At 36.9% G+C, this 26,189-nt stretch overlaps 1 protein-coding gene across 6 annotated transcripts in view; it reads left to right on the top strand.

Annotated features, from left to right (window-relative positions):
- The window catches only part of LOC110686836, a 36,708-nt gene extending 11,169 nt beyond the window's left edge, over nt 1-25,539 (top strand). The window contains exons 7-28 of one of the 6 annotated variants that reach the window (XM_021863430.1): nt 6,739-6,921; nt 9,054-9,195; nt 9,276-9,451; nt 9,589-9,674; nt 10,229-10,277; nt 11,291-11,357; nt 11,453-11,931; nt 12,307-12,406; nt 13,100-13,233; nt 14,727-14,794; nt 14,884-15,100; nt 15,349-15,564; nt 15,728-15,883; nt 15,964-16,017; nt 16,171-16,301; nt 18,820-18,883; nt 20,436-20,758; nt 21,918-22,101; nt 22,186-23,541; nt 23,729-24,454; nt 24,542-24,613; nt 25,273-25,539. In XM_021863430.1, the coding sequence (XP_021719122.1) occupies nt 6,739-6,921; nt 9,054-9,195; nt 9,276-9,451; nt 9,589-9,674; nt 10,229-10,277; nt 11,291-11,357; nt 11,453-11,931; nt 12,307-12,406; nt 13,100-13,233; nt 14,727-14,794; nt 14,884-15,100; nt 15,349-15,564; nt 15,728-15,883; nt 15,964-16,017; nt 16,171-16,301; nt 18,820-18,883; nt 20,436-20,758; nt 21,918-22,101; nt 22,186-23,541; nt 23,729-24,454; nt 24,542-24,613; nt 25,273-25,293 (5,004 nt within the window). In that variant the 3' untranslated portion in view covers nt 25,294-25,539. Of the gene's footprint in view, nt 1-6,738; nt 6,922-9,053; nt 9,196-9,275; nt 9,452-9,588; nt 9,675-10,228; nt 10,278-11,290; nt 11,358-11,452; nt 11,932-12,306; nt 12,407-13,099; nt 13,234-14,726; nt 14,795-14,883; nt 15,101-15,348; nt 15,565-15,727; nt 15,884-15,963; nt 16,039-16,098; nt 16,302-18,819; nt 18,884-20,435; nt 20,759-21,917; nt 22,102-22,185; nt 23,542-23,728; nt 24,455-24,541; nt 24,614-25,272 lie in introns of all 6 variants that reach the window. The other 5 variants (XM_021863428.1, XM_021863431.1, XM_021863426.1 and 2 more) reach the window with 5 other exon arrangements.
- Nucleotides 25,540-26,189: the final 650 nt, after the last annotated feature.

Raw genomic sequence — 26,189 nt, 5'->3', positions numbered from 1 at the left:
TTGAACTTTTCTAAACTACCAAAGTGGGTATGATGGTGTCTTAAGGACAGCAACTAGATTTTGGTACTTGTAGAATATCAAAATGGGTAGGAAACTACCAAAATAAGATTAAAAGATTCTATTGCCACAACAACAAAATTTCAGATGTAAAAAATCATTTTTGTAAATATTGTGTGATTAGGTGACGTGGATCTGATTGGCTTTGGTCAATACTCAAAGTTAACATCATCATTTTGCTATCTATATGCTGTTGTTTTGGAATTGGTTATTTGGCTATTTTGGTACGAGGGTTGTTGGGCTATGAAGGACACTTGATGTATGCAATACACCCACAACCTCCACCACCTATTTTAGTGTATAGCAGGAGACCAAGGAAGGGACAGGAACAGAAAAAGCAACAGGGCGCTTCTCCACAACATACACAAGCAACGACCCTCTGATTTGGCAGCAAAGCATGTTTTGGTGTATTAGCTCTTTTAACTGTGGTAACTCTAGCTATTTGACAAATTGTAGTAAATTAGCAATTAAGGCTTTTGTCCATATTATGCTCAATTGTAGTAGTATTAATAGAGGAAGTCTACCGTAGAAAAGTAAGCAGAAAATTGTATGGACATTTTGGAGAGTTATGGCCTCTTGAAACCTTTTCGCAAGCCTTTGAGCTATCAATCAAATCATTCAACCTTTCCTCTATTCTTATAACTGTACCACGTAGTCCGTTGCATTTGGTATCAGAGCGAGCATGCCTCCGACGCCATTAACAGTGACGCTGGAGCGGGTGACCGCATTCGAAGAGAGGGTGGAAGAAATTTTCGAAAAATTGGGTGATGGAGAAAACTCACTGCATTAAACGTTAAAGAGGAGCCAAGAAGAGGCCCTTGACAAGGTCAGACAAGTGATGGAGGGTCGGATGCATCGATTCCGGAACAAAATTACCCAACAAAACGCCATGACAACGAGCCGACAGGACAAGGTTCTGGACGAGATTTGAGGCGCTCTTAAGGCCTTAGGTAGGCCGCCGACGCAACTAGTAGTGGGAGAAGAGGAAGTAGAACAGCCGTAGCCACACGGTGGCTACAACGGGTCGCCGCAAGGAACTAGAGGGTTTCACGAACAACCGTTGGGAGCAGGGGCTTCAACGGTCTCCGATTCGCTAACTGGGAGACAGGGTTGGGAGGAGGATTCCACCACCACGAAAATCACCAGGACCACCGTAGTAATTGGATGTTCCGTAAGCTCGATATGCCTACCTTCGACGGGTCGGACCTGGATGGGTGGATCTTGAGGGGGGAACAGTTCTTCCAATTCTACCAGCTCTCTGAACCGGAGAAAATTCAGGCGGCTGTAGTGGCGCTCGACGGGGACGCTCTTAGATGGTACCAGTGGGAGCATCGCCGGCGACCGGATTCTGTGGGAAGACTTGAAGATGAGGGTCTTGAACCAATTCCGGCCGATTAATGCCGGGTCATTGCACGAGCAGGCTGGCGGTGCAGCAGACCACCATCGTGGTGGAGTACCGGAGGTTGTTCATCGAGAAGGCCGCGTCACTCCCTAACATACCAGAGAATAAAGGCTGAGATTAGGATGCTGAACCCGATTACCTTGGATGAGGCCATGGATTTGGCGGTGCGGGTTGAGGAGAGAAATCGGGTTGCCGGGTTCAAAAAGATGGGTGGGGTTTTCACCAAGCCCGGGCCGTACTCATATTTTAATAGGAGCCCCGTTTCAGCTATATTGGGGTCTGGTTTGGCCCAATCCCAACACACCACCGGCCTAGCCTACAACAATCTACCCCCTCAAACCTTCAACCCTAGTAAAAGTAACCCAACCCACACTTTTCAGCCTAACTAAACAACCCAAAGCTCCATGGCATCACTAAACCAATCCACCAACACATACCAACCTCGACCGCACCCAAATGCCTCCCAGTTCAGTGGTAATGTTCGACGTTTGACCGAGAAAGAGATGCAAGAAAAGAGGGCCAAGGGCCTATGCTTCAAGTGTGATGGTCGGTGGACCGGGCCCACACATGTATGTGGGGCTAAAGGGCTCAGCGTGTTGCTAGTAGAGGAGGAGGAAGATGAAAATGGAGGTGAGTTGACGGCCTTAGAGACCCCGGAGGAGTATGAAGAGACCCCCGCCTCAGTTTCGATGAACTCTATTGTGGGTTTATCTAACCCCAAGACTATGAGGCTCAAGGGGAGGATTAAGGGCCAATCGGTGATAGTGATGATTAACCTCGGAGCAACGCATAACTTTATTTCGTTGCAAACCATTGAGAGTCTAGGATTGATCGTGTCCGGCAACACTAGTTTCGGGGTTTCCCTTGGTAATGGGGAGAATATCAAAGGGAAAGGGCAATGTAAGGGAGTAAGGTTGGAGTTAGGAGATGGGATTGAAATAGAAGAGGACTTCCTACCTCTCAAGTTAGGCAACTCGGATGTAATCATGGGAATTCAATGGTTAGAGAAACTAGGAGTTCTGCTCACAAATTGGAAGCTACAAGAAATGAGCTTCACGTTAAATGGGCAAGATGTGGTGATTAAAGGGGATCCAAGCTTGACAAGGGCAGGAATTACTCTAAGGCTATGATTAGAACCTTGAGAAAAGAAGATGGGGGCATTTTAGTGGAGATGAATCGGGTTGAGGGTGAAGTGGGCAGCCAACAAGGAGTGGGCCGAAAGAAGATGGACCGCCAGAATTTCTAAGGGGTGTGTTGGATGAATATGCCGTGGTCTTTGATAGTCCGAAAGGGTTACCCCCTATTAGGGGACATGAACATGCCATAATCCTCAAGGAAAGTAGCAACCCGATTAGTGTGAGACCCTATAGGTACCCGCAATTTCAAAGGATGAGATTGAAAAACTCATCGAGGAGATGCTTCAAGCGGGTATCATAAGGCCTTCTACTAGTCCGTTCTCAAGTCCAGTGCTATTAGTCAAGAAGAAAGACGGTTTGTGGCGTTTTTGTGTCGATTACTGGGCCCTAAACAAAGAAACGGTGCCAATCAAATATCCCATACCGGTGATCGACGAGTTGCTAGATGAGTTGCATGGGGCCCGGATGTTTTCAAAGCTTGATCTAAAAGTCGGCTATCATCAAGTTCTAGTCCGGACGGAGGACACCCATTAGAGGGCTTTTAGGACGCATGAGGGGCACTACGAATTTCTCGTCATGCCCTTCGATCTTACTAACGCGCCGACAACATTCCAATCCCTAATGAATGAGGTATTTCGCCCCTACTTACGCAAATTTGTACTTGTTTTCTTTGATGATATTCTAGTATATAGTGCTAGTGAGGATGATCATGTAGTTCACTTGAAATTGGTGTTGGCAACTCTTGAAAAACACTCACTGTTTGAAAAATTAAAAAAGTGTGAATTTGGCAAGCCCTTGCATATTTGGGCCATATTATCTCTTGTGAAGGGGTTGCTGTGGACCAAGACAAGGTTATGTCCATGATCAATTGGCCCAAACCGAATTCCTTAAGAGAGTTGAGAGGGTTTTTAGGGCTCACAGGATATTATAGGAATTTTATCCACCACTATGCACACATCGCAAGACCATTAACACAGCAGCTCAAGAAAGATAATTTCGGGTGGAATACGGCGGCCGACGAGGCGTTTCAAGCCTTGAAACAAGCAATGATTTCGGCTCCTATGCTCACTATGCCCGATTTCTTGAAGGAATTTGTTGTGGAGTCGGATACTTCGGGGTTTGGCCTCGGAGCGGTGTTGATGCAAGAGGGAAGGTCGGTGGCTTTCTTCACCAAGGTGCTCGGCCCTAGGGGTCAGGAAAAATCGATTTACGAGAAGGAACTCATGGCGATGTGTTTAGCGGTGGAGAAATGGAAGTACTATTTGTTGGGTCGGAAATTTGTGATTCGAAGCGACCAACAAAGCCTCAAGTACATAACTCAACAACGGGAGATCGGGATGGAATTTCAGAAATGGATGGGGTTTGAGTTTGAATTACAGTACAAGCTCGGGGTTGCCAACAGGGTGGCTGACGCCCTTTCACAGCGTGGCGAAGATGATGTCTCCGGCGAGTGTATGGCATTAATAGCCACCAAGAGCGTCGAATGGGAGGCCTTAAGGGATGAGATCGCAAAGAGCAGTGAAATTCTGAAATTGAGGGAGGAGGTGGAAAAAGGGGAGGGACCCCAAGGATATACGGTGGAGAACCACCTTTACAAGGGTCGGGTTGTAATTCCGCTGAACTCGGTGTACAAACCAACACTACTCCGAGCTTATCACGATTCACCAGAAGGGGGGCATGTGGGGGAGACCAAAACTTACCTAAAATGGGAGCGGATTGGTTTTGGGGTGGAATGCGAAAAGATGTGGCGAGTTACATTCGAAGCTACTCGGTTTGCCAAAGGAACAAACACTCGCAACAGTCGCCGGCGGGGCTATTGCAACCCCTGCCCATCCCGGAGAGGATTTGGGAAGACATAAGTATGGATTTTATCGAAGGGTTGCCACGGTCGAAGGGGGTGGATACTATTTTCGTGGTGGTTGATAGATTATCCAAGTACGCCCATTTCATTGGGCTTGAACACCCTTTCACGGCGTACACGGTGGCTGAGGTGTTCGTAAAAGAGGTGGTCAGACTTCATGGTATTCCGACCAGCATTGTCACGGATAGAGACAGGGTGTTTTTGAGTGTTTTCTGGAGAGAGTTGTTCCGTATGCAAGGCACGGACTTGAAGCGTCGCACGTCCTACCACCCCCAAACAGATGGGCAGTCGGAGGTGGTAAACAAGAGGCTGGAAACGTATCTTCAATGTTTGCGGGGGGGCAGCCCAAGACTTGGGCAAAGTGGCTGCCATGGGCCGAGTATTCATATAACACCACCCCACACTCCGCCACACAAGTCACTCCCTTCATGGCAGTCTACGGGAGAGAGCCACCCATATTAATTTGAGTGGGAAAAGGACAGTCCACAGTGGGAACGGTAGAGGAGATTCTGCAAGAAAGGGACTTGATGTTGGAGGAATTGAAGCTAAATTTAAGGCGTGCACAGCAAATTATGAAGAAAAACGCTGATGGGAAGCGTCGGGATGAAGAATTTCAGGTGGGGGACATGGTTTTCCTTAAGCTCCAGCCGTATCGTCAAAAGTCCTTGGCAAGGAGGCCATTTGAGAAATTAGCGGCTTGCTTTTATGGGCCGTATGAGGTGGTGCAGCGTGTGGGTCAAGTCGCTTATAGGCTACTCCTTCCAGACCAATGCCGTATTCACCCTGTTTTCACGTTTCTCAATTGAAAAGAGCGGTCGGAGATGTCCCTACTTCTCCTACTATCCCAATTCAATTGATCCCGGAATTGGAGATGGTCATCGAGCCCGAGGAGGTGTTGGAGGTTAGGCGTAAGGAAGGTCAGTAGGGTAAAGTTGAGGTCCTTATCAAGGGGCTTGGTGCGCCCGAATTCGAGGCTACATGGGAGGATGCCGTAGCAATCAATGAGCAATTTCCGAGTTTCCACCTTGAGGACAAGGTGGCACTTTTGGATACACCCACAACCTCCACCACCTATTTTAGTGTATAGCAGGAGACCAAGGAAGGGACAGGAACAACAAAAGCAACAGGGCGCTTCTCCACAACATACACAAGCAACAACCCTCTGATTTGGCAGCAAAGCATGTTTTGGTGTATTAGCTCTTTTAACTGTGGTAACTCTAGCTATTTGACAAATTGTAGTAAATTAGCAATTAAGGCTTTTGTCCATATTATGCTCAATTGTAGTAGTATTAATAGAGGAAGTCTACAATAGAAAAGTAAGCAGAAAATTGTATGAACATTTTGGAGAGTTATGGCCTCAAGCCATTGAAACCTTTTCGCAAGCCTTTGAGCTATCAATCAAATCATTCAACCTTTCCTCTATTCTTATAACTGTACCACGTAGTCCGTTGCAATGTACTAGGAAGCTACTAGGATTGGCCTAATCCTAGTAAAATCAGGATAAGTTGTATCTTTTTGATGTTTTGTTAGGAGTCAAAGTTTTACTAATCCCTTAATAGTGATTTAATGTGTAAAATAAAAGATGTATATTATTATTAGAAGTCCTAGTCTAATTAGGTGTATATTTTCTCATTTATTTAGATTGGTTTGAGATTATTTTAGATTTATATTGCCTATACAAGGAGTCTTAGGTTGTCATTTGTGATAACATGTGATTGCAATGCTTATTTGCCCTATCTTGCGGTTCTAGTTTGGTTTATTAATTGCTCTGTTTGATCTAATCGTTTTGTTTAGGTCCATTTGACTCTAAATTATATTACTAGATTTTGTGAAGTCCATTTGATGTAAAAAAAATATACCATCAGGGTGCTCTATTTATACTCTTTTATTTTATCGATAAAAGGATCCTGAATCTACAACAGTTAATTTTTAGATTATAGAACTACATTATGGCACTGTAGGTATTTTGAATATTTTGACTTCAGTTGTTGAGCTGTGTGCTCAACTAGCACCTTTTGGCTGTGTTTATAGGTGTTCACTCTCTTTATCTGTCAAAAAAGCAATTTCTTTATTTGTAAGTTCTATACAGTTGATTTAATTATGTTATGTGTCAAAAAATCAATGGAGGGATGGTTTTTCTTTTTATTCTCTGTTGAATTTTGGTGTAGTCCAACTGCATGTCTTGTAGTATCTAGGAAATGGATGTCTATCATGTGTTATCTAGTTCTCTTGTAATGTTGCACTTATTCTTAGTTTCTGTTTGTTGACAATTGTATATGCAGAAAATGATTAATTCATCTGGTTGGGTTGAGGATCCTTCTCCCACAGCCTGTGCCATCCGTTCATTAATGGTGGCAGCACCTGAAGGTTTGCTGTCTTTCAAAGCATCTAGCAAACTTATTGCCTCATCAAGTTGTCGTTTTCTGCATCAGAAAATTGATGCAAAGTTGCTCTCGCTTTTGAAGGTATTTTTTTCCAGTATAGTTTCTTGCTCAGTGTCTTCTTTTAATTTATTTAACATTGTTTCCAGAATCTGTTAATAAGAAAAAACAATAATTTCCAGAATCAGGGTATTGCGATATGAGATCATGAAGTTTTAGTTCCTATACCTATATAGATGTCTCAACTCTCAAGGCAATATACTTTTCTAAAATCTTGGATAGTTTGAAAGTACTGATAATCAAGTCCACAGAATTAATTTCTGTTGATCTATTACACTTTTCTATTTTTTATTATTACGTTATGGTAAGTTCAGATTCCAGAATTTTCTGGGATGGGCTAAAATCAAGTGTTTGGGTTTCGCAAAGCTTACAGATCCAGATTTGGTATTGATAATCAAGTCCGCAGAATTATCTTCTGTTGATCTATTACATTTTCATTCTGTTTTTAATTATTTCCTTATGCTGTAAGATTCCAGATTTTTTGGGAATTGGCTGTAACCAAGAGTTTGGGTTTCACAAAGCTTACAGATCCAGATTTGACCCTATATATGAAGCATTTTACAAGTGCCCGTGTAGTTTTAATATTTTAAATAACCCTTCCTCAGTCTCCCAATTTTCTTGCGTTTTGTTTTATACAGTTTCTCAGTTCCTCTTGCCAAAAAAAAAGAAAAGTTTCTCAGTTCCTCACAACTCTCTTTCTATCTCCTTGCCCAAACCCACTCTCTTCCCAGTTCCCACCACTGCCCGCTCTGCCCCAACGACCACCACTCTGCTCCTCCGCCACCACAACTTGCTGCTTGCCACCGCTATAAACATTGATTGATGTGATCTAGTTGTCAAAGGACATAAACTTGATATGAATTGAAGTCTTGTTCATCTTTTGGTTGCTGTTCCAGCAGTGGAGGCTTGATGTCACATGCTATATATCAATTGTTATACTTGTTTTTTTTTTAAAAAAAACTGGTAGAAGATTTTAAATTTGAGCTCAGTAATTTCTTCTTTTATGCATTTTCTTTCATCATTTTCTCAAATCATGAAGAAAAAAAGTCTGTTTGATTTTTGTCATATTTTCCTGAATTTCGATTCCTAGAATTTATTGCAAAAGAATGAATCTGCTCACATATAAGTTAACTTATAAACAGTCATATGCATACACTGTTTACTGCATGGCTATATAAAAAATTATTATGAGAAAACTTATGATTGGAAACCTGATCAAATATAGGAAATTTAATTTGTTATATATCAAGCCAATTATATTATAAGCTGACTTTATGCTTAAATCTGAAAACTTTGGCATCAGGCTCCAAGCATAGACAAAGATAGAGTAAATGTTGGTCTATTGACATTGGATGTTTTACTTTCTTGCTTCCATCATTTCTCACCGGCCTGCCTGTAAAAATACCATACTCTCTTAGTATTTTATAACTTGCTCCATTTCTCCATGCGCGGAGATTTAGGAGATAGCAGAAAGTAATAAAACATGAAGGAAGTGGGGTTGGTGGAAAAATAAAGTATGATAGTTGGGAGGAGAGAATATGAAAAAATTATCAATACTATTTACTAAAAGACACACCAGAATGACACGTGTCATTTTTTTAGTGTGTCCCTTATATTTTTAATTTTTTTAAAAAAATTCCATATAAAAACAAATTTTGTACATAAATTAAAGATTTGATGCGTCTTTATATTTATTGCCAACTATAAACTTAAGTATAAAACAAAGTTTCTAATTTATATAATAAAATATTTGATGTATCCTTCAACAGTACAGTATAGTAAAATGCATATTTTTAAATATCTATTTGGCAAATAGGCTATTTTATAATCCATTGTAATATTTACATATGTAAATTTACTTATACAATGTTAATTTAAAATGAATTATTAAAAATTTCCGTGCATGGCACGGGGTCTAACCTAGTAGTATGATAGTTGGGAGTCCACTAGGAGAGAAGATATTAGTAAAATATTGTAAAAGGTTTCCCAAAGAGGAAATGAAGCAAGTAATAAATTATGGCCGCAAAAGGAAAGTGGAGGAGCAAGTAATAACATACGGAGGGAGTACCTTTTTTTTTTTTATTCCTGAATCTTTTAATTGGGCTGAACCCACTGTTTGTCTGTGCTGGGTTTGACACGATGTGCTTTTATTGTAGGTGAGGGGGTTTCTTCCCTTGTCAGTTGCAATAATATCGTCAACAGTGTTGCGGGCTGAAAGAGGACATGATCTCGAAGCTTTTTTGGATGTGACATCTTCTATTGAAGCCACAATTCTTTCGCTTATGTTTTGCCGCTCAGGTTGTTAAAATGTTTCATTTTTGCTTTTATTTATTCTCTATTTATGTTGTGCTGTTAATAACATACATTAAATTTGGCAGGTCTTGTCTTCCTATTGCAGCATCCCGATCTTTCCTCGACAATCATTCGTGCATTTAAAGGGGACGATGATGTGAATAAATTTATTCCTCTCCGATATGCATTTGCTTTGGTATCAAAGGGGTTCTTTGTCCATCTGCAAGAGGTTGGAATAAACCTTGAGATGCATCTGAGGGTGGTTAGTAGCCTTGCTGAATATTTATTTTTTTCAATTTCTCCTCATTGTTTTATTCTTTCTTTTGTTTACTGTCATTCATCTTCGAATAATAAGGTGGTGGTTGCTAACTTCTTGGTGCTTTATTCTGTGTGGATCAGGTTTATGCTGTTGATCGCTTGCTTACATCAACGCCACGTTCAAAGGAACTTCTTTGGGTGCTGTGGGAGCTTTGTGGCCTATCCAGGTAGCCTAGGCTGTGCAAACTTTACCTTTTCATTTCCTTCCCCTCTCAGCCATAACTTCTTATTGCATGTTCTCTTGTTATCCTGAAAAGGACAACATGCCATAATCTTACTCCCACTGTTTTTTTTTTCGTGATGTGGGCAAGAGTTCAATGATGGGAGTATACAAGGTTTTAAGTAGCAGGGAAAAGGAAGTGCGATAAAGGCAAAATTACAAACTTGTCCATGGAATTTCATGCATTAATTCAGCAAAAAGTACTAAAAACTAAGTGTACATCGAGTAATTTGCAATGTGAATTGGAGAATTTTGTTTTCCTAAATGTTGTAATATTTATGAAACTTCCCAAATAGATAAGTGTTTCAATATTAAAGGATTGGATGAAGTGTATTTGTTGCCCCCCTTTTTTTTCTCTTGTTTGAACTTATTGGCCCTCATATAAACTTTTCTTGTAATTTTTTGCTAGTAAAAAAGGACCGGGATTACATCTCACCTTTTTCTATATACTGTCAATTATTCTTTCTAGTAATTCTTGCTTACATGTACAATTTTATGTAGGTCTGATGGTGGGCGTCAAGCATTATTGGCTCTCACACACTTTCCAGAGGTATGAATTGATATATGATACTCCCTCCGTGTTCTTCTGTTTTACCTGTTTGTCTTTTCACTCTTTTCAACACACTTCTTCAAGTCGATAACTCTGATTTTGTATTAACATAAAATTATAAAAAGATAATTTTTAAAAACGTGTTGGTACGATTTTAATTCGATTCCTACATGACTATGTTTTCCCTTGCATGTTAGTGAGAATTCATGGTCAAATTTTGAGCTTTTTAATGGAGAGTAAACTGAATGGGTGCATCATGTGGAAACAAAGGCATATGTATTGTCATGCTGCTGGACTTGAGCTCTTTCTCATTTTAGCTGGGGTAGCAGATTAATTCTTGAATATTGCCCCTTAGTGGCCTTTGGTAAAAAAATATGAAATTCCTTCCTGATAAACTATAATTGCATGGAACACTTGTATGTCTATATTTCCTTCTAAATTAAAATATTAAACTGTTTCCGTTGGTTGAATGTAAGATCTAGCATGTAAATCTTGTTTATCCTCAATTATAAGCATTCCTCTCTCCTCGTGATTGCTCCTACTCAAATGTTTATGTAGACATGGGAGAAGAAAAACACTAATAATATGTGGATACATATATATTGTTTACGTGTTATTGTCTAATATTTGACTGATAAAAATAGAGTTAAGATATGGATAAATATGGGTAAGTTCTTTGTATTTTCTGCAGGTAGGGGTAGCTCTTTGATTATAGGCTCAGTTAAGGGTGATTTGCTATTGATAACTCTTAAAATGCTATGCGATTAAGTATATATATGTAGTTTAATTATTTCATTATTTATTGCATGAATCATGGAGTAATGGTCTACATGCTGTGGATCTGACACACACTTTTACATTAATGAACTGCCATTCCAATTCAGACATTTAATTATCCTTCATAAAAGTAAAGAATTCCTTGTATGAGTGTTTCTGCAGTATTCATAAACGTTTAATATACATGATAATGCAAAAACATAATCACTCTAATTGTATTTTATTTGAATTTGCAGGCTTTTACAATTTTGATTGAAGCGCTGCATTCTGCCAAGGAGTTGGAAACAGTTTCTTTGTCCTGTGGTATTATAATATGATATTGATGTAATAAGAGTCACATTTCTACTGTAATATTCTTATCTTGTCATTGACAAATCATATTGTTGTTTGGCTTTCAGGCACACCTTTGAATCTTGCTATCTTTCATGCTTCTGCTGAGATATGTGAGATCATTGTTACGGATCCAACTTCATCTTCAGTCAGTGTTTGGATCGACCATGCAACTGATCTCCATAAAGCTTTGCATTCTTCTTCTCCTGGGTCTAATAGAAAAGATGCCCCTAGTAGGCTCTTGGAGTGGATAGATGCTGGGGTTGTTTACCATAAAAATGGGGCTGTAGGTCTTCTACGGTATGCAGCTGTTTTGGCTTCAGGAGGTGATGCTAAAATAACTTCTACAAACATTCTGGTCTCAGACTCAATGGATGTGGAGGATGTCGTTGGAGATACTTCTAATGAATCCGATGTCAATGTTGTCGAAAGTCTGCTTGGGAAGCTTGTTTCTGACAAGTCGTTTGATGGGGTTGTGCTTCGTGATTCGTCAGTGGCTCAGTTAATCACAGCAATTAGGATTTTGGCGTTCATTTCTGAGAATGCGGTATGTAATTTAATAGTGTACATTTTGTAGGAACATATTGTCTTTCTAGCGTGCATATTATCTGTAGTTTGGAGACTCTGGACCTTCCTAGTCCCTTCCATATGGTGGATTTTGTGCTAAATAGTTGTTGTATCGGGTGTCTATATGCACTTTACTTGAATTATCTGAATCATGATGATTCTGATTCAATCTCTGCACCGCACATAGCACAAAGAACATAGAATAAAATTTGCTGAATACAGGATGCTCATTACATTAGAATGGGACCTGTAAAATGTTCAATAAAGTAGGACTTGGTAATTGTTAAAAGCTTGACAGTATTTACAATAAGTCTTATATGCTCCATTAAATTCTCTCTTGTTACTATTTTCACAGGACGTTGCTACTTCACTGTTTGATGAAGGTGCTATGACGGTTGTCTATATAATCCTTGTCAACTCCAGATTGATGCTTGAAAGATCCTCCAATAATTATGGTAATTACTTTGTTGAAATGGGTGATGTCAGCCTAATCTTCTTGTTGACCGGTGGCTTCTGTTAGTGCCCCTGTGAGGCAATTAAGAAGTTAACAAACTTTTTTCTTCTTGATCACAAAATTAATGCTTTATTTTTTTTACTCTTGAATAATGCTCCCCGCCCTTATATTTGATTTTTTCCCCCTTGATGTCATAACAATTACAAGTAGTATAGTTAATAAATTGCTATGTATATAATTGAAAAGATCACATTTCATGCTAGGTTTCTAATAATCATATTGAAAAATTATGGGGGGAGCAAAGAAGGTAGGAAGAAATAGTTTGTTTTTTGAAAAATTCTTTGTAGTAAGTCTATGCTTCGGCTGTTTACATATGGAGAAAACCCAAAAAAGAAAACCTCTAAAAATAACTTTGTGGTATTGATTCTCTTCTGTAATTTTAACGATCCTTTTCTGTTAACGTCTTGTTAGTGTGTTGATATGTTATGACATTTCCCTTTTGATTTTGATGGTATATTGATGTACATCTCTTACAAGGAAGTATACTAGTGTGTGCTATGTCTAATATATGAAGGTTGACATTTTCAATATGAATTATGACTTTATTTTAGGACTAAGTAGCTTCAATGTTCACAGGACTTAAATATTTAGGGTAAAGTTTCTTCTGGTGTGATTGAATTTGTTATTGTTACAGATTATCTTGTTGATGATGGCGTAGAGTGCAGTTCTACATTTGATCTATTGCTGGAGCGTAATCGAGAGAAGTACCTGATTGATCTCTTGATTCCTTCGCTTCTACTACTTATAGAGCTTCTGCAAAGATTAAAGGTTATAGCTCAATTATTTTTAAAAATCATCTTCAGCTAGATATTTGGTATATATGATTTTCACCCTGTGTGCATAAGTGGAAACTCATACTGATGGTACTTTACTTGATACGAGGTTCAAATAAAACTAGATTATTTGTTGAAATTACAAAGAGTGGTGGTTAACATCACTATTGAATTATTAGATTGTGTTCCAATCTTGCATTCAATATACTTTGTATGTGGAATCTAGTAGAGGTTGAACTGTTGGAGTAATTTTTTTTAGCGTGTCGTAATCTAGGATAAATATTATCCATTTTTTTTTTCTCTTAATTTAATATCACTAATATCTCAAGGAATCGGTAAATGAAAATCTATATATGTGTGGTAGTTTAAAATCAACTTAATATGATTAGAATAAATAAGGGCCTCTTCTTGTTTTATGTCCTTTTAGGCCTTGTTCACTTCACCTTCAAAAAATAATATCCAGTAAATATCATTTCAATTCAGTAAAATTAATTTTAGTTAAGTATAAATAATTTGAGTTAAGTAAAAATAATTTCGTTCAGCAAAAATAATTTCAGTTAGTAAAAATAATTTATGTTCACCAAAAATAATTTCAGATCAATAATAATAATTTTAGTTTAGCATAAATAAGGTGAAGTTCTCTTTACCTTATTTTTACCTGAAATTATTTTTACTGAAACAAAATTATATTTGCTGAACTTAAATTATTTTTACTGAAATTAATTTTACTGAATTGAAATTATTTTTGCTGAACTGAAATTATTTTTACTGATTTTCTATTATAATTCTTCTTTAAGAAAACTGAATTTTAGGTTTTGTTTGACATCATTTTTAGTTTTTAGTTTCTTGTTTTATTGAAAACTAAAAACCAAAAGCAGGAAACAAGAAAAAGATTTTTCCATTTTTCTGTTGTCAGTTTTCAAAATTATCATGATTTTAATAAGTTTAAATATTTTTTGATTCATTATGTGACATATATAATATACTTTTAAAATACAAAAAACCAAAAAACAGAAAACCACAGCGATGCCAAACGAACCCTTACTGAACTGAAATTAATTTTACTGAACTGAACTTATTTACTGAACAAAAATTATTAGTTTACTTTATTTTTTTTCTTTTCTTTTTTGAGCTGAAAGTGCTTCTCAAATTCACTAATACTACAAAAAAGCCAAGTGTAATAAAAGCTTTATTATAAATTGGTGAGTTAATTCTTTTCTAAAAGACATTTTATATGCTTCATTAAGTGTTGCCTTGCATTTGTTGGTAAGAAGTTTTTTATTTATGTATTTATTTATTATTATTATTAATTTTTTTTTTTTTACTGATATCTCTCTTTCTTCAATTTTTATGTATAATGCTTTTTTTTTTTTATGACATGGCGTGCATATTTTCCCCAGTGTTGCATTTATTTATATTTGCAATATATAACTATTGTTATTATTATTTATAATATTTGTTATTATTATTATGAAATTACTTTTGTAGGAAGCAAAAGAGCAGCATAGAAACACCAAACTAATGAATGTCCTTCTCCGGCTGCACCGTGAGTTAAGGTAATTGTGGTGTACCCTTCTTTTGCTCTCCAGTTGGAAAGCGTGGCCCTAACATTGTTTGGTGGAATATAAATTCTTACATCTTGCAGCCCCAAATTAGCGGCTTGTTCTGTGGATCTATCCTCATCTTATCCTGAATCTGCACTTGGTTTAGAAACAGTTTGCCATCTAATTGTGTCAGCTCTTGCTTGCTGGCCTGCACATGCTTGGGCTCCGGGTCTTTTCCACACGCTTCTTGATAGTGTTCAGGCAGCTTCATTGCTAACATTGGGTCCGAAGGAAACTTTCAGCATGCTGTATTTATTGGTATGTAACTTTGTTTGGTTCATTGGCTGGTAAACTTTTGCTACATGACTATCTATAACAATGTGGTGGAATTTTATATGTATATTTTGGTGTATAAAGAAGCTTTTCTCTTTGCTGTTCTAATATTAGCATTCATTTATAGTGGTTTGATTTCTTTGTTTTCTTCATTCAACTGTCATGTCCAAAACTGCAGAACCGTACATATGTTTGAGTTATTTGTTTTTTTTTTTTTCTTTTTTTTTTTCCAGATTGATCTTTTTCCCGACGAGGGTATCTGGCATTGGAAGAATGGTATGCCCTTGCTAACAGCTGCCCGATCGTTGGCTGCTGGGACACTGTTAGGACCTTTAAAGGAGACGAAAGTGAACTGGTACCTAGAGCACCCATATGTTGAGGTTCTTCTTGGCCAATTAAGTCCGCACCTGGACAAAATTGCACAAGTTGTCCTTCATTATGCTGTTAGCGTACGTATTTCTCCGATATCATGGTTTATATCTTTACTCCATTTTTTCTTGGGAGGGGGTTTATTAAAGAGAGCTTGTCTTCTAGTTTTTCTTTCATTCAACTGGCAACACTAGCATCTATATGTCTCACCTTATGTCCATTTATCTGATTCTATCTCTGTAGTCATTGGTTGTGGTACAAGATATGCTTCGTATACTCATTCTTCGTATTGCACGTCAAAGGACAGAATTTGCAATGTTACTTCTGCAGCCTATTATTTCTTGGATTCAGAATCACGTGGTTGGAACTTCACTTCTGGATGAGATAGATGCATACAAGGTGATCTGATTAACTATTTGCACTGTGTCTTGTTTTAGATGTGCTGAATATCTTTTTGATGAGTCATTTTGTTTGTGCAGGGGTACAAGTTGTTAGATTTCCTTTCTCTCTTGCTTGAACATCCACTTGCTAAGGTTGTTTCTCCTACCATTTTTGTAAGGCCTAGTCACCTCTTTTATTGTAATTTTGCTGTTTTTGATTTTCTTTTTCGACAGTCATTGCTACTGAAAGAAGGTTCTCTTCAGATTCTGACAAAAGTTCTTGGAAAAATTGATGCTCATGTGAAGTCTGTTTCAAGTGGAAGAAGCTCACTAGATTCTGGATTCAGTATCTATAATTGCTGCCTCCCTGTGCTGAAGTCCTTGTCTTTAATATGTGAAACTCGATTTGCTCAAAAGCTACATCGTTTGTCAAATAGGTTAGTGAATGGACTAGTTTCCTCAGCTTGTGTAAATATCATAGCTTATTTCAACATTAGTGACTAGGTCGTGTGATATTTGCCACTGATGCATAAAAATAGTTGGGTAGAAACTATATACTAACATGTACATACATCAAATACTGATAAGTATTAGGATGACAACAATTAGCAGTTTGTTGAGTGTGATGTATAACTGTAATCTCAGTAAACACTAAAGAAGAACAATAAGGCAAGAAATCTAAAGATTGAAATTCTTAAGCATTGGCTAAGGCTAAGCTACACTAACATGAACAAAAACTAGGGCCATTGGGTCTTGGTTCAACATAACTCATAATCTCTTAGTCTCTAGTCTCAACCTACAGTTTTATGATCTACCAGCCTCAAAATCAAGATTTCGAGGAGACTTTTTTAAAGAACTCATCTAAACCACATATGTCCTAATCGCATATGCTAAAAGGCAGCCAAGGTTAGCAAAATTATTCAACTTTTTGTTAGTTTAAGATTGGGGAAGGGAAGGGTGGCTAGGAAGCATGGGGACGGCAATTCACTGTTGTTTCTCGTATTTGGGACGGACTGGGTACGGGTACGGCTAAAATATGTCCCCGAGTTTGGGTATGGAACTGGAATTTGGGTATGGCGCGCTCAACATTTGGGTACGGATCCAAACATATTTGGGGTCCCCAAGTTCATTATTGTCTCATTTCCATTTTCTCACTTTCTCAATCCCTCTTCTCTCTTTGAAGTGAAGACTGAAGCGACCACCACCAGTTGCCGATTCAATGCCCACCACCACTTCACCGGTGATTGGAACCTCCTGTTTTTTTCCCTCTTTTTCCCCTGTAGCTTCGTGCTTCATAAGTAGGTGGGAATTAATACTTTTCCTTTTTTTTTTTCTCTGTGGATTGGGGTTGAGGGAATACCTCCACGTAATTCCCTTTACTTTTGGTTTTTATCCTTCTTTTTTATATTCATTTAATCTGAGATGTCAGCCTTTGACTTTTCTCATTGAATTTTTTTAAAACTATTTATCTCATTTATTTTAATCTTTGTTTAATTAATTTATTTTTTCTAGAAACTAGTAAATAAAAATAGTAAAATACCTTATAACAATTAAATGTCAATAATTTTTTTTACAAAATATTAACCATAAAATTTAACTTATAATCTTAAAATAATACCCTATTTACATTAACTACCTCCATTTTGCTTAGTGGTACTTTGTAGCTACACATAAAGAAAAAGGTAAAAATGGGGACCATACATGTGGATACTTTAGTATTAAAGAAGAGAGGTAAAGAGTAAGATTTATCAAAGAAATTATGCACCACATAGGCGCAAAGAGTTGTGGATGATAAAAAATTGAGTAAAAAGTTCTCATAAAAAGAATAAAGTAAAAGTGAGTAGAACTTAGAAAAACAGATGAAAATGGAAAGTGAGTAAGATTTAGGAAAATGGAGGTAGTAGTTATTAGTTATTACAATACAAAATAACTTATTGATTTTTTCTTATTTTGATAGAAAATAAAATAAAGACTTCATATTTGATTTAGATTTTCTTTGGAAAAAATATTCTTAAAAATAAAGATTTTTGCCGTGTCTAGGTACAAAGTCCCCGTGTCCTGAAATATTTGTATTGAGTACCAGACACTCCGATCCGTACCGGTATCAAATCTTCCTATCTGAGTCCATGCATCATAGAATATAATATTAGTGGGTTCTTCTCATCCAAGGGAGTGTAATGGTTAAATTGGGACAAACATAAAAGGGAAGGGTATAGATTAAATTAGGATTGAGGGAGTAACTAGCATGATATTATATTAGGATATTATATTTTAACAATGAGCTCTAGTTTGCTGTGCTGATTAGGTGAAAAACTCTTATTAGTATGTGCTGAAATGCTGTGTTCTAACTTGAAGTACTAGATCATGCATTCATGTAAAGCTCTTTTTCCAGGGGGCTTCGTATCATTGGCAGATTTTATTGCAATAAGGAACTTTTTTTTTTGTAAAAATGTTTCTATTTGGTTTTTATTTTAGCTATTACAAGCTAAGAAATACACGCAATGAGTGTGTGCGCAATATACGAACCAATTAGGTTATATTAATATTATTAGGTGCAAATTTAAAAATGTTGATAAAAAAAATAAGTTAAAAAAAAAAGTTATCAAAAAATTGTCATTTATAAAAACAGTTGATGAAGTCATTGAGTATTTTGCTATAAGTACTTGTATAACTTTATTATTCTAAAAAATAGGATAGGATGGAGGGGTTTCTTTATTTAAAAAAAAAAATTAGGATGGTAGTTTATTTATAAAAAGGTGAGAAAGCGTAATTTGGGAAAGTGAAATTTATTTCCCAAAACACCCCTCTTCACTTTATATGTATCTTATTTGAGAGATGTGACAGTTGTTCATTTTACCTTTTTTATTTTTACTTTTATTTAATTTTTTTTTTGTTTTACTTGAATGCATAAGGTAAAGGATTGAATGACTAAATAGTTTTGCTGTTTTTTTGTAGCAATGAGACCCCGAGTATTGAAGATTCTGCTGTAATCTTTAGCTATGTGTTAAGACTCTGTCAGGTATATGCAGTTTTACACATTATTTAATTTCTATTTATTTATCCGTGCAACATATTTTGTTTTAAATTATAGTAAAATATAGTAAAAAATGGTCCAACATTAACTGTATTTTGGGTGCACCAAGCACCTCGAATTTCGACTAGTAGGTGCAACGTGTTCCATTAATGGGTGTTTTTGGCACTTAAACTGAAACATTTCTAGTAGTTAAAGGGTAATTAATGGCATTTGTGGCACTCTTATCCATAGTTGGTGGTGTGCCAGCTACTAGTCAAAGTTCGGGTTGCTGGGAGCAAGCTATATTTCATTCAGAGTTTCATATATGCTAAGTCATTAATGCAAAACAAGTGCCGCCCCCGATCATTATTTTTACTACCCAATTTCTATTAAATATTGTGTGCGTGTATTTTTTTCTTTCCTTTTTTCCCTCTACCTTTTACTTTATTTCATTTTATACAAAAACCTTTAACAATCTTACCCCTCTTACCCCACACTTTATTCACCTTTCCATTCACTCTTTCATTTTTCACCTTTTTCCTACATTTACCCACCTTATTTACATATGGTGTGTTCTATTCACCCAATTAAAATTTCCTTTGTTAGTTTCAATCATAACGTTTGAGATTTTGCACTATTCACGCACACACTCTTTTTGATTTATTTGTTAGTAAAAACATAGTCATGTGAGGTCTTGTTTGATTCATCTTGATTTATACTTTCATAATATCAAATTTATTTAATTTTTACTAGTGTGTAATTCGTGAAAACACCAACGTTGTAATAAAAAAAGAATGGAGGAAGTATAAACTTATCTTATCTTATTTGAATTCATCAAAACTCAACCCTTGTCTTAACTTAGTAGAAATTAATTTTCCTAAACTTATCTTATCTCTTTTCCTGAAATTAGTGAAAGTAAGGTGAACAGAACAGATCTTTACTTTTTCCTGTTTTATGTTAAACCTCCACATATTTCAAAATTTTCCTGGTTCTCAAGTCTATGTAAGTTGGTGAAACAAACTAAAAGAGAGTATTCTGATGCATCTATGCAGCTAATGCAGAAGTATTCGTACTACCTTTATTCTTTAATAAATATAGTAGTTTGACTTTTGCACTATGCTTAAGTTAACTTTGATCATATTTTTTGTGCTAACATTTGAAAAAACAATTTTACTTATGTGTTGTAAAAGGCTGGATTAGTCTCGATGTGTATTTTTTAAATATTAACTTTTTATAAAATTATACTATTACAAAATTTAAGTTATTATTGGTCAAATGTTTGCATCAACATGCGCGAAAATCAAAATGCTATGATTATTAAAGAACGGAAGAAGCATTAGCCAATGCATCATGCATTTATGCAAAACAGCTATTCATATTTACTAATGCATTCATACAAAGCAATTGTGTTCTTGTTGCGTATGTTCTAAACATGAGATACGGTAGAATGTGCACTATTTTGTTGTCTTTGTATCATCTGCTTTTATATGTTATGCTTATTATATGCTTTTTTTTTGTTAATTAATCAATTAATTTTATGTTTATGGGGATACTGCAGCATCTACCAGCTGGTAGTGAATTGCTTGCTTGTTTAGCCACTTTCAAAGAACTAGCCTCTCATGTCGAAGGTCAGAGTGCTTTGCTCGATATCTTCCTTTTTATCAGATCCAGTAATGACAGCAAAATCCAATCAGGAAGTTCACAGGAAAGTCATGAGTTTTATAATCGCATAATTGATGCTGAATGGAAGAAATTTCCTCTGCTACGGTGCTGGATTAATTTATATCGATCAATTGAGAATGAGGGTCTATCCACTTATTCCGTTGAAGCTATTGGTCTGCTGTCAATTGGTGTATTGAAATTTTGTATGACTGGGAAAAGGTGATTAACTTTGCTTGTTTTATTTCCTGCCATTTCTCTCCAACCCTTCAAACTGTTGAAAACCAAGTCTGCTTGAAATAGGCTCTTTGTTATCATTGTGATTAAAAGTTATTGGGGATAATGATGAGCATTGGGGACAATGATGATGAAATGATTCGTAGACTAGATCAATACACAAGAAACAAAAAGCTTCAAAGTTGTATAATACTATTTTAAGTTATAGTAAATTAGTGGAAGAGAAATAAACTAAATTTATTTATTTATTTTTAATTATTTTGGAAGAAAATTAACTACATGTAATTTCCAAACAGCTATCATTGTCCAGTCTCTGCGGATCATAGGCATTTCTGATAACACGGTTATAAAACATATCTCTGAGAGCTTAATATTTGAAGGGTGTGCTAATATTTTACTACTGGGATTTGTGAGAGATGTGACTCCGGGATAAATGTTCATGCTATTGGCTCTTAAACTTACTAGATACTGCAGTTCCACTAAAAATAAAAAAGAAAAAGGTTATGTTTTAGTCCACAAGAACATTCTTTATTGCACAGGTACTGAGACTAATTAATGGGAGTTTGTGAACCTTCGAATAGCGTTTATTTCATTTGTAGTAGTAAAACTTGAATCTGATGACTTAAGACTAAAGATTGCTTTACAGGTCCATACACTCGAATTACACACAAAGCTTGTCGCTGGAAGCACAAAATATATAGTTCCTCCATTTAGAAACATTTGTACCATTTTGACTCACGTTTGTCAACCCTCAATTTTGACCATTAATCTTAATTTTTGTTGTACTTTGAGAATGGGCATTGTGGAATATCCAATAACTTTTTATATAATGCCATTTATTTTTTATATATCAGTAAAAGATAGTCAACGTAAAGTTCTAAATATTGCAGAAAGTCAAAATGGTGCAACTTTTTACTAACATATGCAGTATTGTTATTGTGTATCTGATTGTATTGTGAGTATTGCTGTTGGTTTCAGCACCGCTGCTGATGCTTTATGTTTTGTATGCTAACAAAATATCATACAATATTATGTCCACTTGCTTATTACATTTAGTACTTTGCTGTCAAAAAGTGACAAGTGCTAAACGTCTGGGATAATTATGGCTTTACCCTTTGGATACTGAAAGAATTTCTTTGTCCAGTTTCAACAAGGATAGAATTGATGTCATGAAGTACTTATTTGGGCATTCGAGTGATGTTGATGGAACAACTGGTGTTCCAGAGGAAAACATGAACTATGTCCAGGATATGTCTTCTCTGTTAAGTTCAAAGATAACTGATGATGAGTATGCGGGTTCATCACATCTGAAGGCAATCTTGCATCAGGTTTTCTTCATTTATCTTCAGCTTATGTCCCTTCGCAAACGTGCTAATGTTTCTAATGATCTCACATAATTTGGTAATATGCAGGTTGTGGAATCTACAAAATGCATTTCTTTAGTGCTGCTGAAACCTATTGATTCACTTAATGAGGATGATGCTATCTCTGAGGAAGTTCTCTTGTTGTCATCTGATGTTAAACTGTCTTCAAAGATACATCTGCTAACAGATAGCAGTTCTGAAAGGGTTGAAAATGAATGGAACTTTGGAGAGTTTGGTAATAAATTCCAATGGGAGTGCTCTGAAAATTTGCGCAATAGATTGTCGCAGGCTGGTCTCCTTGGCAAGAGAAAAATATCAGCTGTGGATGGAGCCAACAGACATGGAAAAGGAGAAAATGCTCCAGCCGATGTACGCGGATCTGGGCCATCTGTGGTACCTTCTATTCCAACTCGGAGAGACACCTTTCGACAACGCAAGCCAAATACAAGCAGGCCCCCGTCTATGCACGTGGATGACTATGTTGCCAGAGAAAGAAATGAGAGTTCAAATCCCAATGTTATTGCAGTTCCACGTCTTGGGTCATCTGGTGGGCGACCTCCATCTATTCATGTTGATGAATTCATGGCAAGGCAGAGGGAGCGTCAAAATGCTGTTCCCATAGCAGGTGTAGAGGCTGCATCTCAAGGGAAAAAGGCTATGCTTGAGTCTGATAATGATATGGAAAAGTCGAGCCGATCTAAGCAGCTCAAAGTTGATCTTGATGATGATCTTCAAGGAATTGATATAGTGTTTGATGCTGAGGAAAATGAACCTGATGATAAACTGCCTTTTCCTCAAGCAGATGATGACGTACAGCAGACTGCATCAGCTTCAGCAGAGCGAAGTCCTCAACATTCAATTGTTGAAGAATCAGAGAGTGAAGCCAAGGACCAGGAAGCAACTGCGGCCTCAAATGCAGTTGAGGATACACAAAGTGAACTTTCCTCTAGAATGTCAGTATCACATCCTGGGATTCAATTGAGACGTGAACCCAGTGTTTCTTCAGAAAAGAAATATTTTGAGCAGCCAGATGAGATGAAGAACAAAAATACAGCTATGATTTCTGGTGGCTTTGATTCAGTTGCAGGAGCAAAGGCTTCTGGATTCTCTGCCTCGGTATATGGCAAAGGCTCTCCATTAAGGATTCAGGTACCATCTGATTCAAGGGTGCCACCTCCCAGTTTTATTCCTGATAATAATCTCCAAAGGGTTGGGAATGTATCAGGGGGAAGATCACTAGGTCTCCATGAGCAGAAACATTTGCCAACTCAGCCACCGTTACCTCCAACACCACCTCCATCAACAATTTCACCTTTAAGATCACAGGCCTCTGAAAACCCAGCCTCCAGATCTCCATTCGTGAATCCTCACAATGATGTGCAGCCGCCCCTGTATCCAACTTATGTAAGAGAAGAAATTGTGTTCATCAATTCCGCTTGTTCGGATTTTGTAAAGAGGGGGGAGATGCTAGGGTTTTTTTTATTTTTATATTCGTATTGTGTAGAAAGAGTTATTTTATTTTATTTTTTATTTTTATTTTTTATTTTTTATCTCATTATTGTGGATTCTAAATTTGTTCTTTTATTTGCAGGCACAGAATGATTACCACTCTTCTTTTGGCAATATCCCTACATCATTAGGATCTTCTAGCTTCATATCGGATTCACGCTATGCACGAACCACTCACTCTTCCCCTGGGAGCTCTAATAGACCTATGCCACCGCTTCCTCCTACACCCCCTCCTTTCTCAGCTACTCCACTGAATGTTTCATCCAGGTCTCCTACATCCCAATCCACGATGTATATTCAAAAAAATGCAGGAACTGATGCTTCTCAGTATGCATCTCCGCCTATTCCCCCTGGTTTTGGCAGGCCACCTTCAATGCCATTTACTATGCATGGGAATATTGCTGTTCAACAAAGTGATAATATAACTGGCATAACTCAGAATAGCCATGCCTCACAATCCTCAATGCAATCTATGCAACCGCTTCCCCACTTGCAACCCTTACAACCTCCACAGCTTCCTCAGCAACCTCAGCAACTACGACTTCCAATCCAAACTTCAGGACATACAGAGCAAAGTAGTTCCATGTCACAGAGCCATATTCAGATGCAGGTTCAGCCTCAGCAAATTCTGCAACAATCTCAAATATCTTCATATCATTTGTATTATCAAACCCATTTGCAAGAGAACATGCCACATACACAGCAACAACCACAAGCAGCACATCACATGTCAGATGCTGCCGCCCAGCAGCAGATGGACTCCTCAATGTCACTGCAACAATATTTCAGTTCTCCTGCGGCAATTCAGGTTTGTATTGGCCATTGTTCTTTTGCTTCATATTTTTTTTTTTGGTATTTTTTTTTTCTGATTCTCTAATCAATGATCAAATCACAGTCCTTGTTGAGTGATCGTGATAAGCTTTGCCAACTTCTAGAGCAACACCCAAAGTTGATGCAGATGCTTCAGGTTTGAGAACTACCTTTATGTTGACCAGTGGGTTTTAGTATGTTTCTTAGGATTTCTTCTTTGGACATGTGTATTACTTATCCCTTCTTTCTGCAAAACACTTCCACTTAGTGCTTGGATGCTTAAAAGTGATTAAAGATTTCTATGTTGGGTAGCAATTGTCTTTGATTACAGAGTACAGACTATTGAATATTGAGTGTAGGCGTAGCTAATTTAAAGGTAACTAGAGTGTTAACAGAGGAGAACTCTTGAATACAGCACTTTATTTATTACTTCATATTATTTGTTTCAATTAGTTTAGGGCCTGTTTGATTTAACTATATTGGCTTATTGAAGACATAATTTCAATTTTCTTGAGATAAGATAAGCTCTGGCAAAAATGAGTTTATGCAATAAAATTTCAAAAAAGTTCAGACAATATTAAGCTCACCAGTAAATTATTATCTTATACATTTCCATGTAAGCTGTGTAACAGGGAAAGCAGATAATAAGTTCAGATGATAAATAAGCTGAATTAGAGCCTATTTCTGTATCTGCATTGTCCTGTTTTTATATGTTGTGTGACTCCATCTTCTTAGAAACATGGGGTACTTCTATGTTTACTTTTTCACCTGTTGATTGCCAACGTATCTGATATATGAGTTTTCTGTGGCGTGCAGGATCAACTTGGGCATCTCTAAACTTTAACCTGAGGCAGTGAATGATCGTTTTCTTGCATCTGCCCTTATTATATGCGCACATATTTTGTGTCTCCACTCTATATGTTAGATACGAAATATGCATAACTATCAATGTGCCATTCCTTTTTGTATCAATGTCTACAAATTGTTTGTACATTTGTTCATTGTAATTTGTTGATAAATTAATGCTTTTATTGGCATTCCATATTGTTGAGCCAAAACAAGTGCAAAGCTGCAAGATGACGACATCACTAATCTCCTTTCCATGAAAATTAGTCAACCTTTATGATTCAATATTTCTGAACAAAAGCAAGCATAAAGAAATATATAGTGACCGATACACTAATAAATTTTGAAATTTTAGGAGCGGAGAATCATTGCCTAAAGAATTTGAGTATAAATGATGATTGATGAATGTAAACTTGCAGAGTAAGGTTACGAGGTGCCATTTAATAAAGCAACTCACATACCCTTTTCTAAGGGTGTGGAGTGATTATAAATTGAAGCACTTTGTAGTTTGCACAAAAATGATTTTGGAAATACTTGCAACAATAATACGAACTGTTGCCCTTCATCTCAATATGGTCTCAATTTGGAAAAGTTAAGGTACGATACCACCTTTAAGAGCATTCTTCTCAAAATGATCCCTAGTGATTTTCTAGCCTAAAGATATGGTAATTTATATCTTTTAATCAAGTTATTCATCTTCCACCATTGGTCCACTGATGCAGGAGGTAAATTCTACCGAGATGTCAACAATGTTGACTGGGATAAACAGAGAGAAATCGAGAGATAAGAGAAGAGAATTTTAGAGAGAGAGAGATTTGTTATTTCAATTCTTGAATGAATGAAACAGAAAAAAAGTTTAGCTTTTTTTAGTTTGCTAATCGATTATA

This window comes from Chenopodium quinoa, unplaced genomic scaffold (genome assembly GCF_001683475.1).
Source record: "Chenopodium quinoa cultivar QQ74 unplaced genomic scaffold, ASM168347v1, whole genome shotgun sequence".
NCBI classification, from domain to species: domain Eukaryota; kingdom Viridiplantae; phylum Streptophyta; class Magnoliopsida; order Caryophyllales; family Amaranthaceae; genus Chenopodium; species Chenopodium quinoa.
Note: the sequence above shows the minus strand (reverse complement) of the source record. Positions and strands in the feature narration are given on the sequence as shown.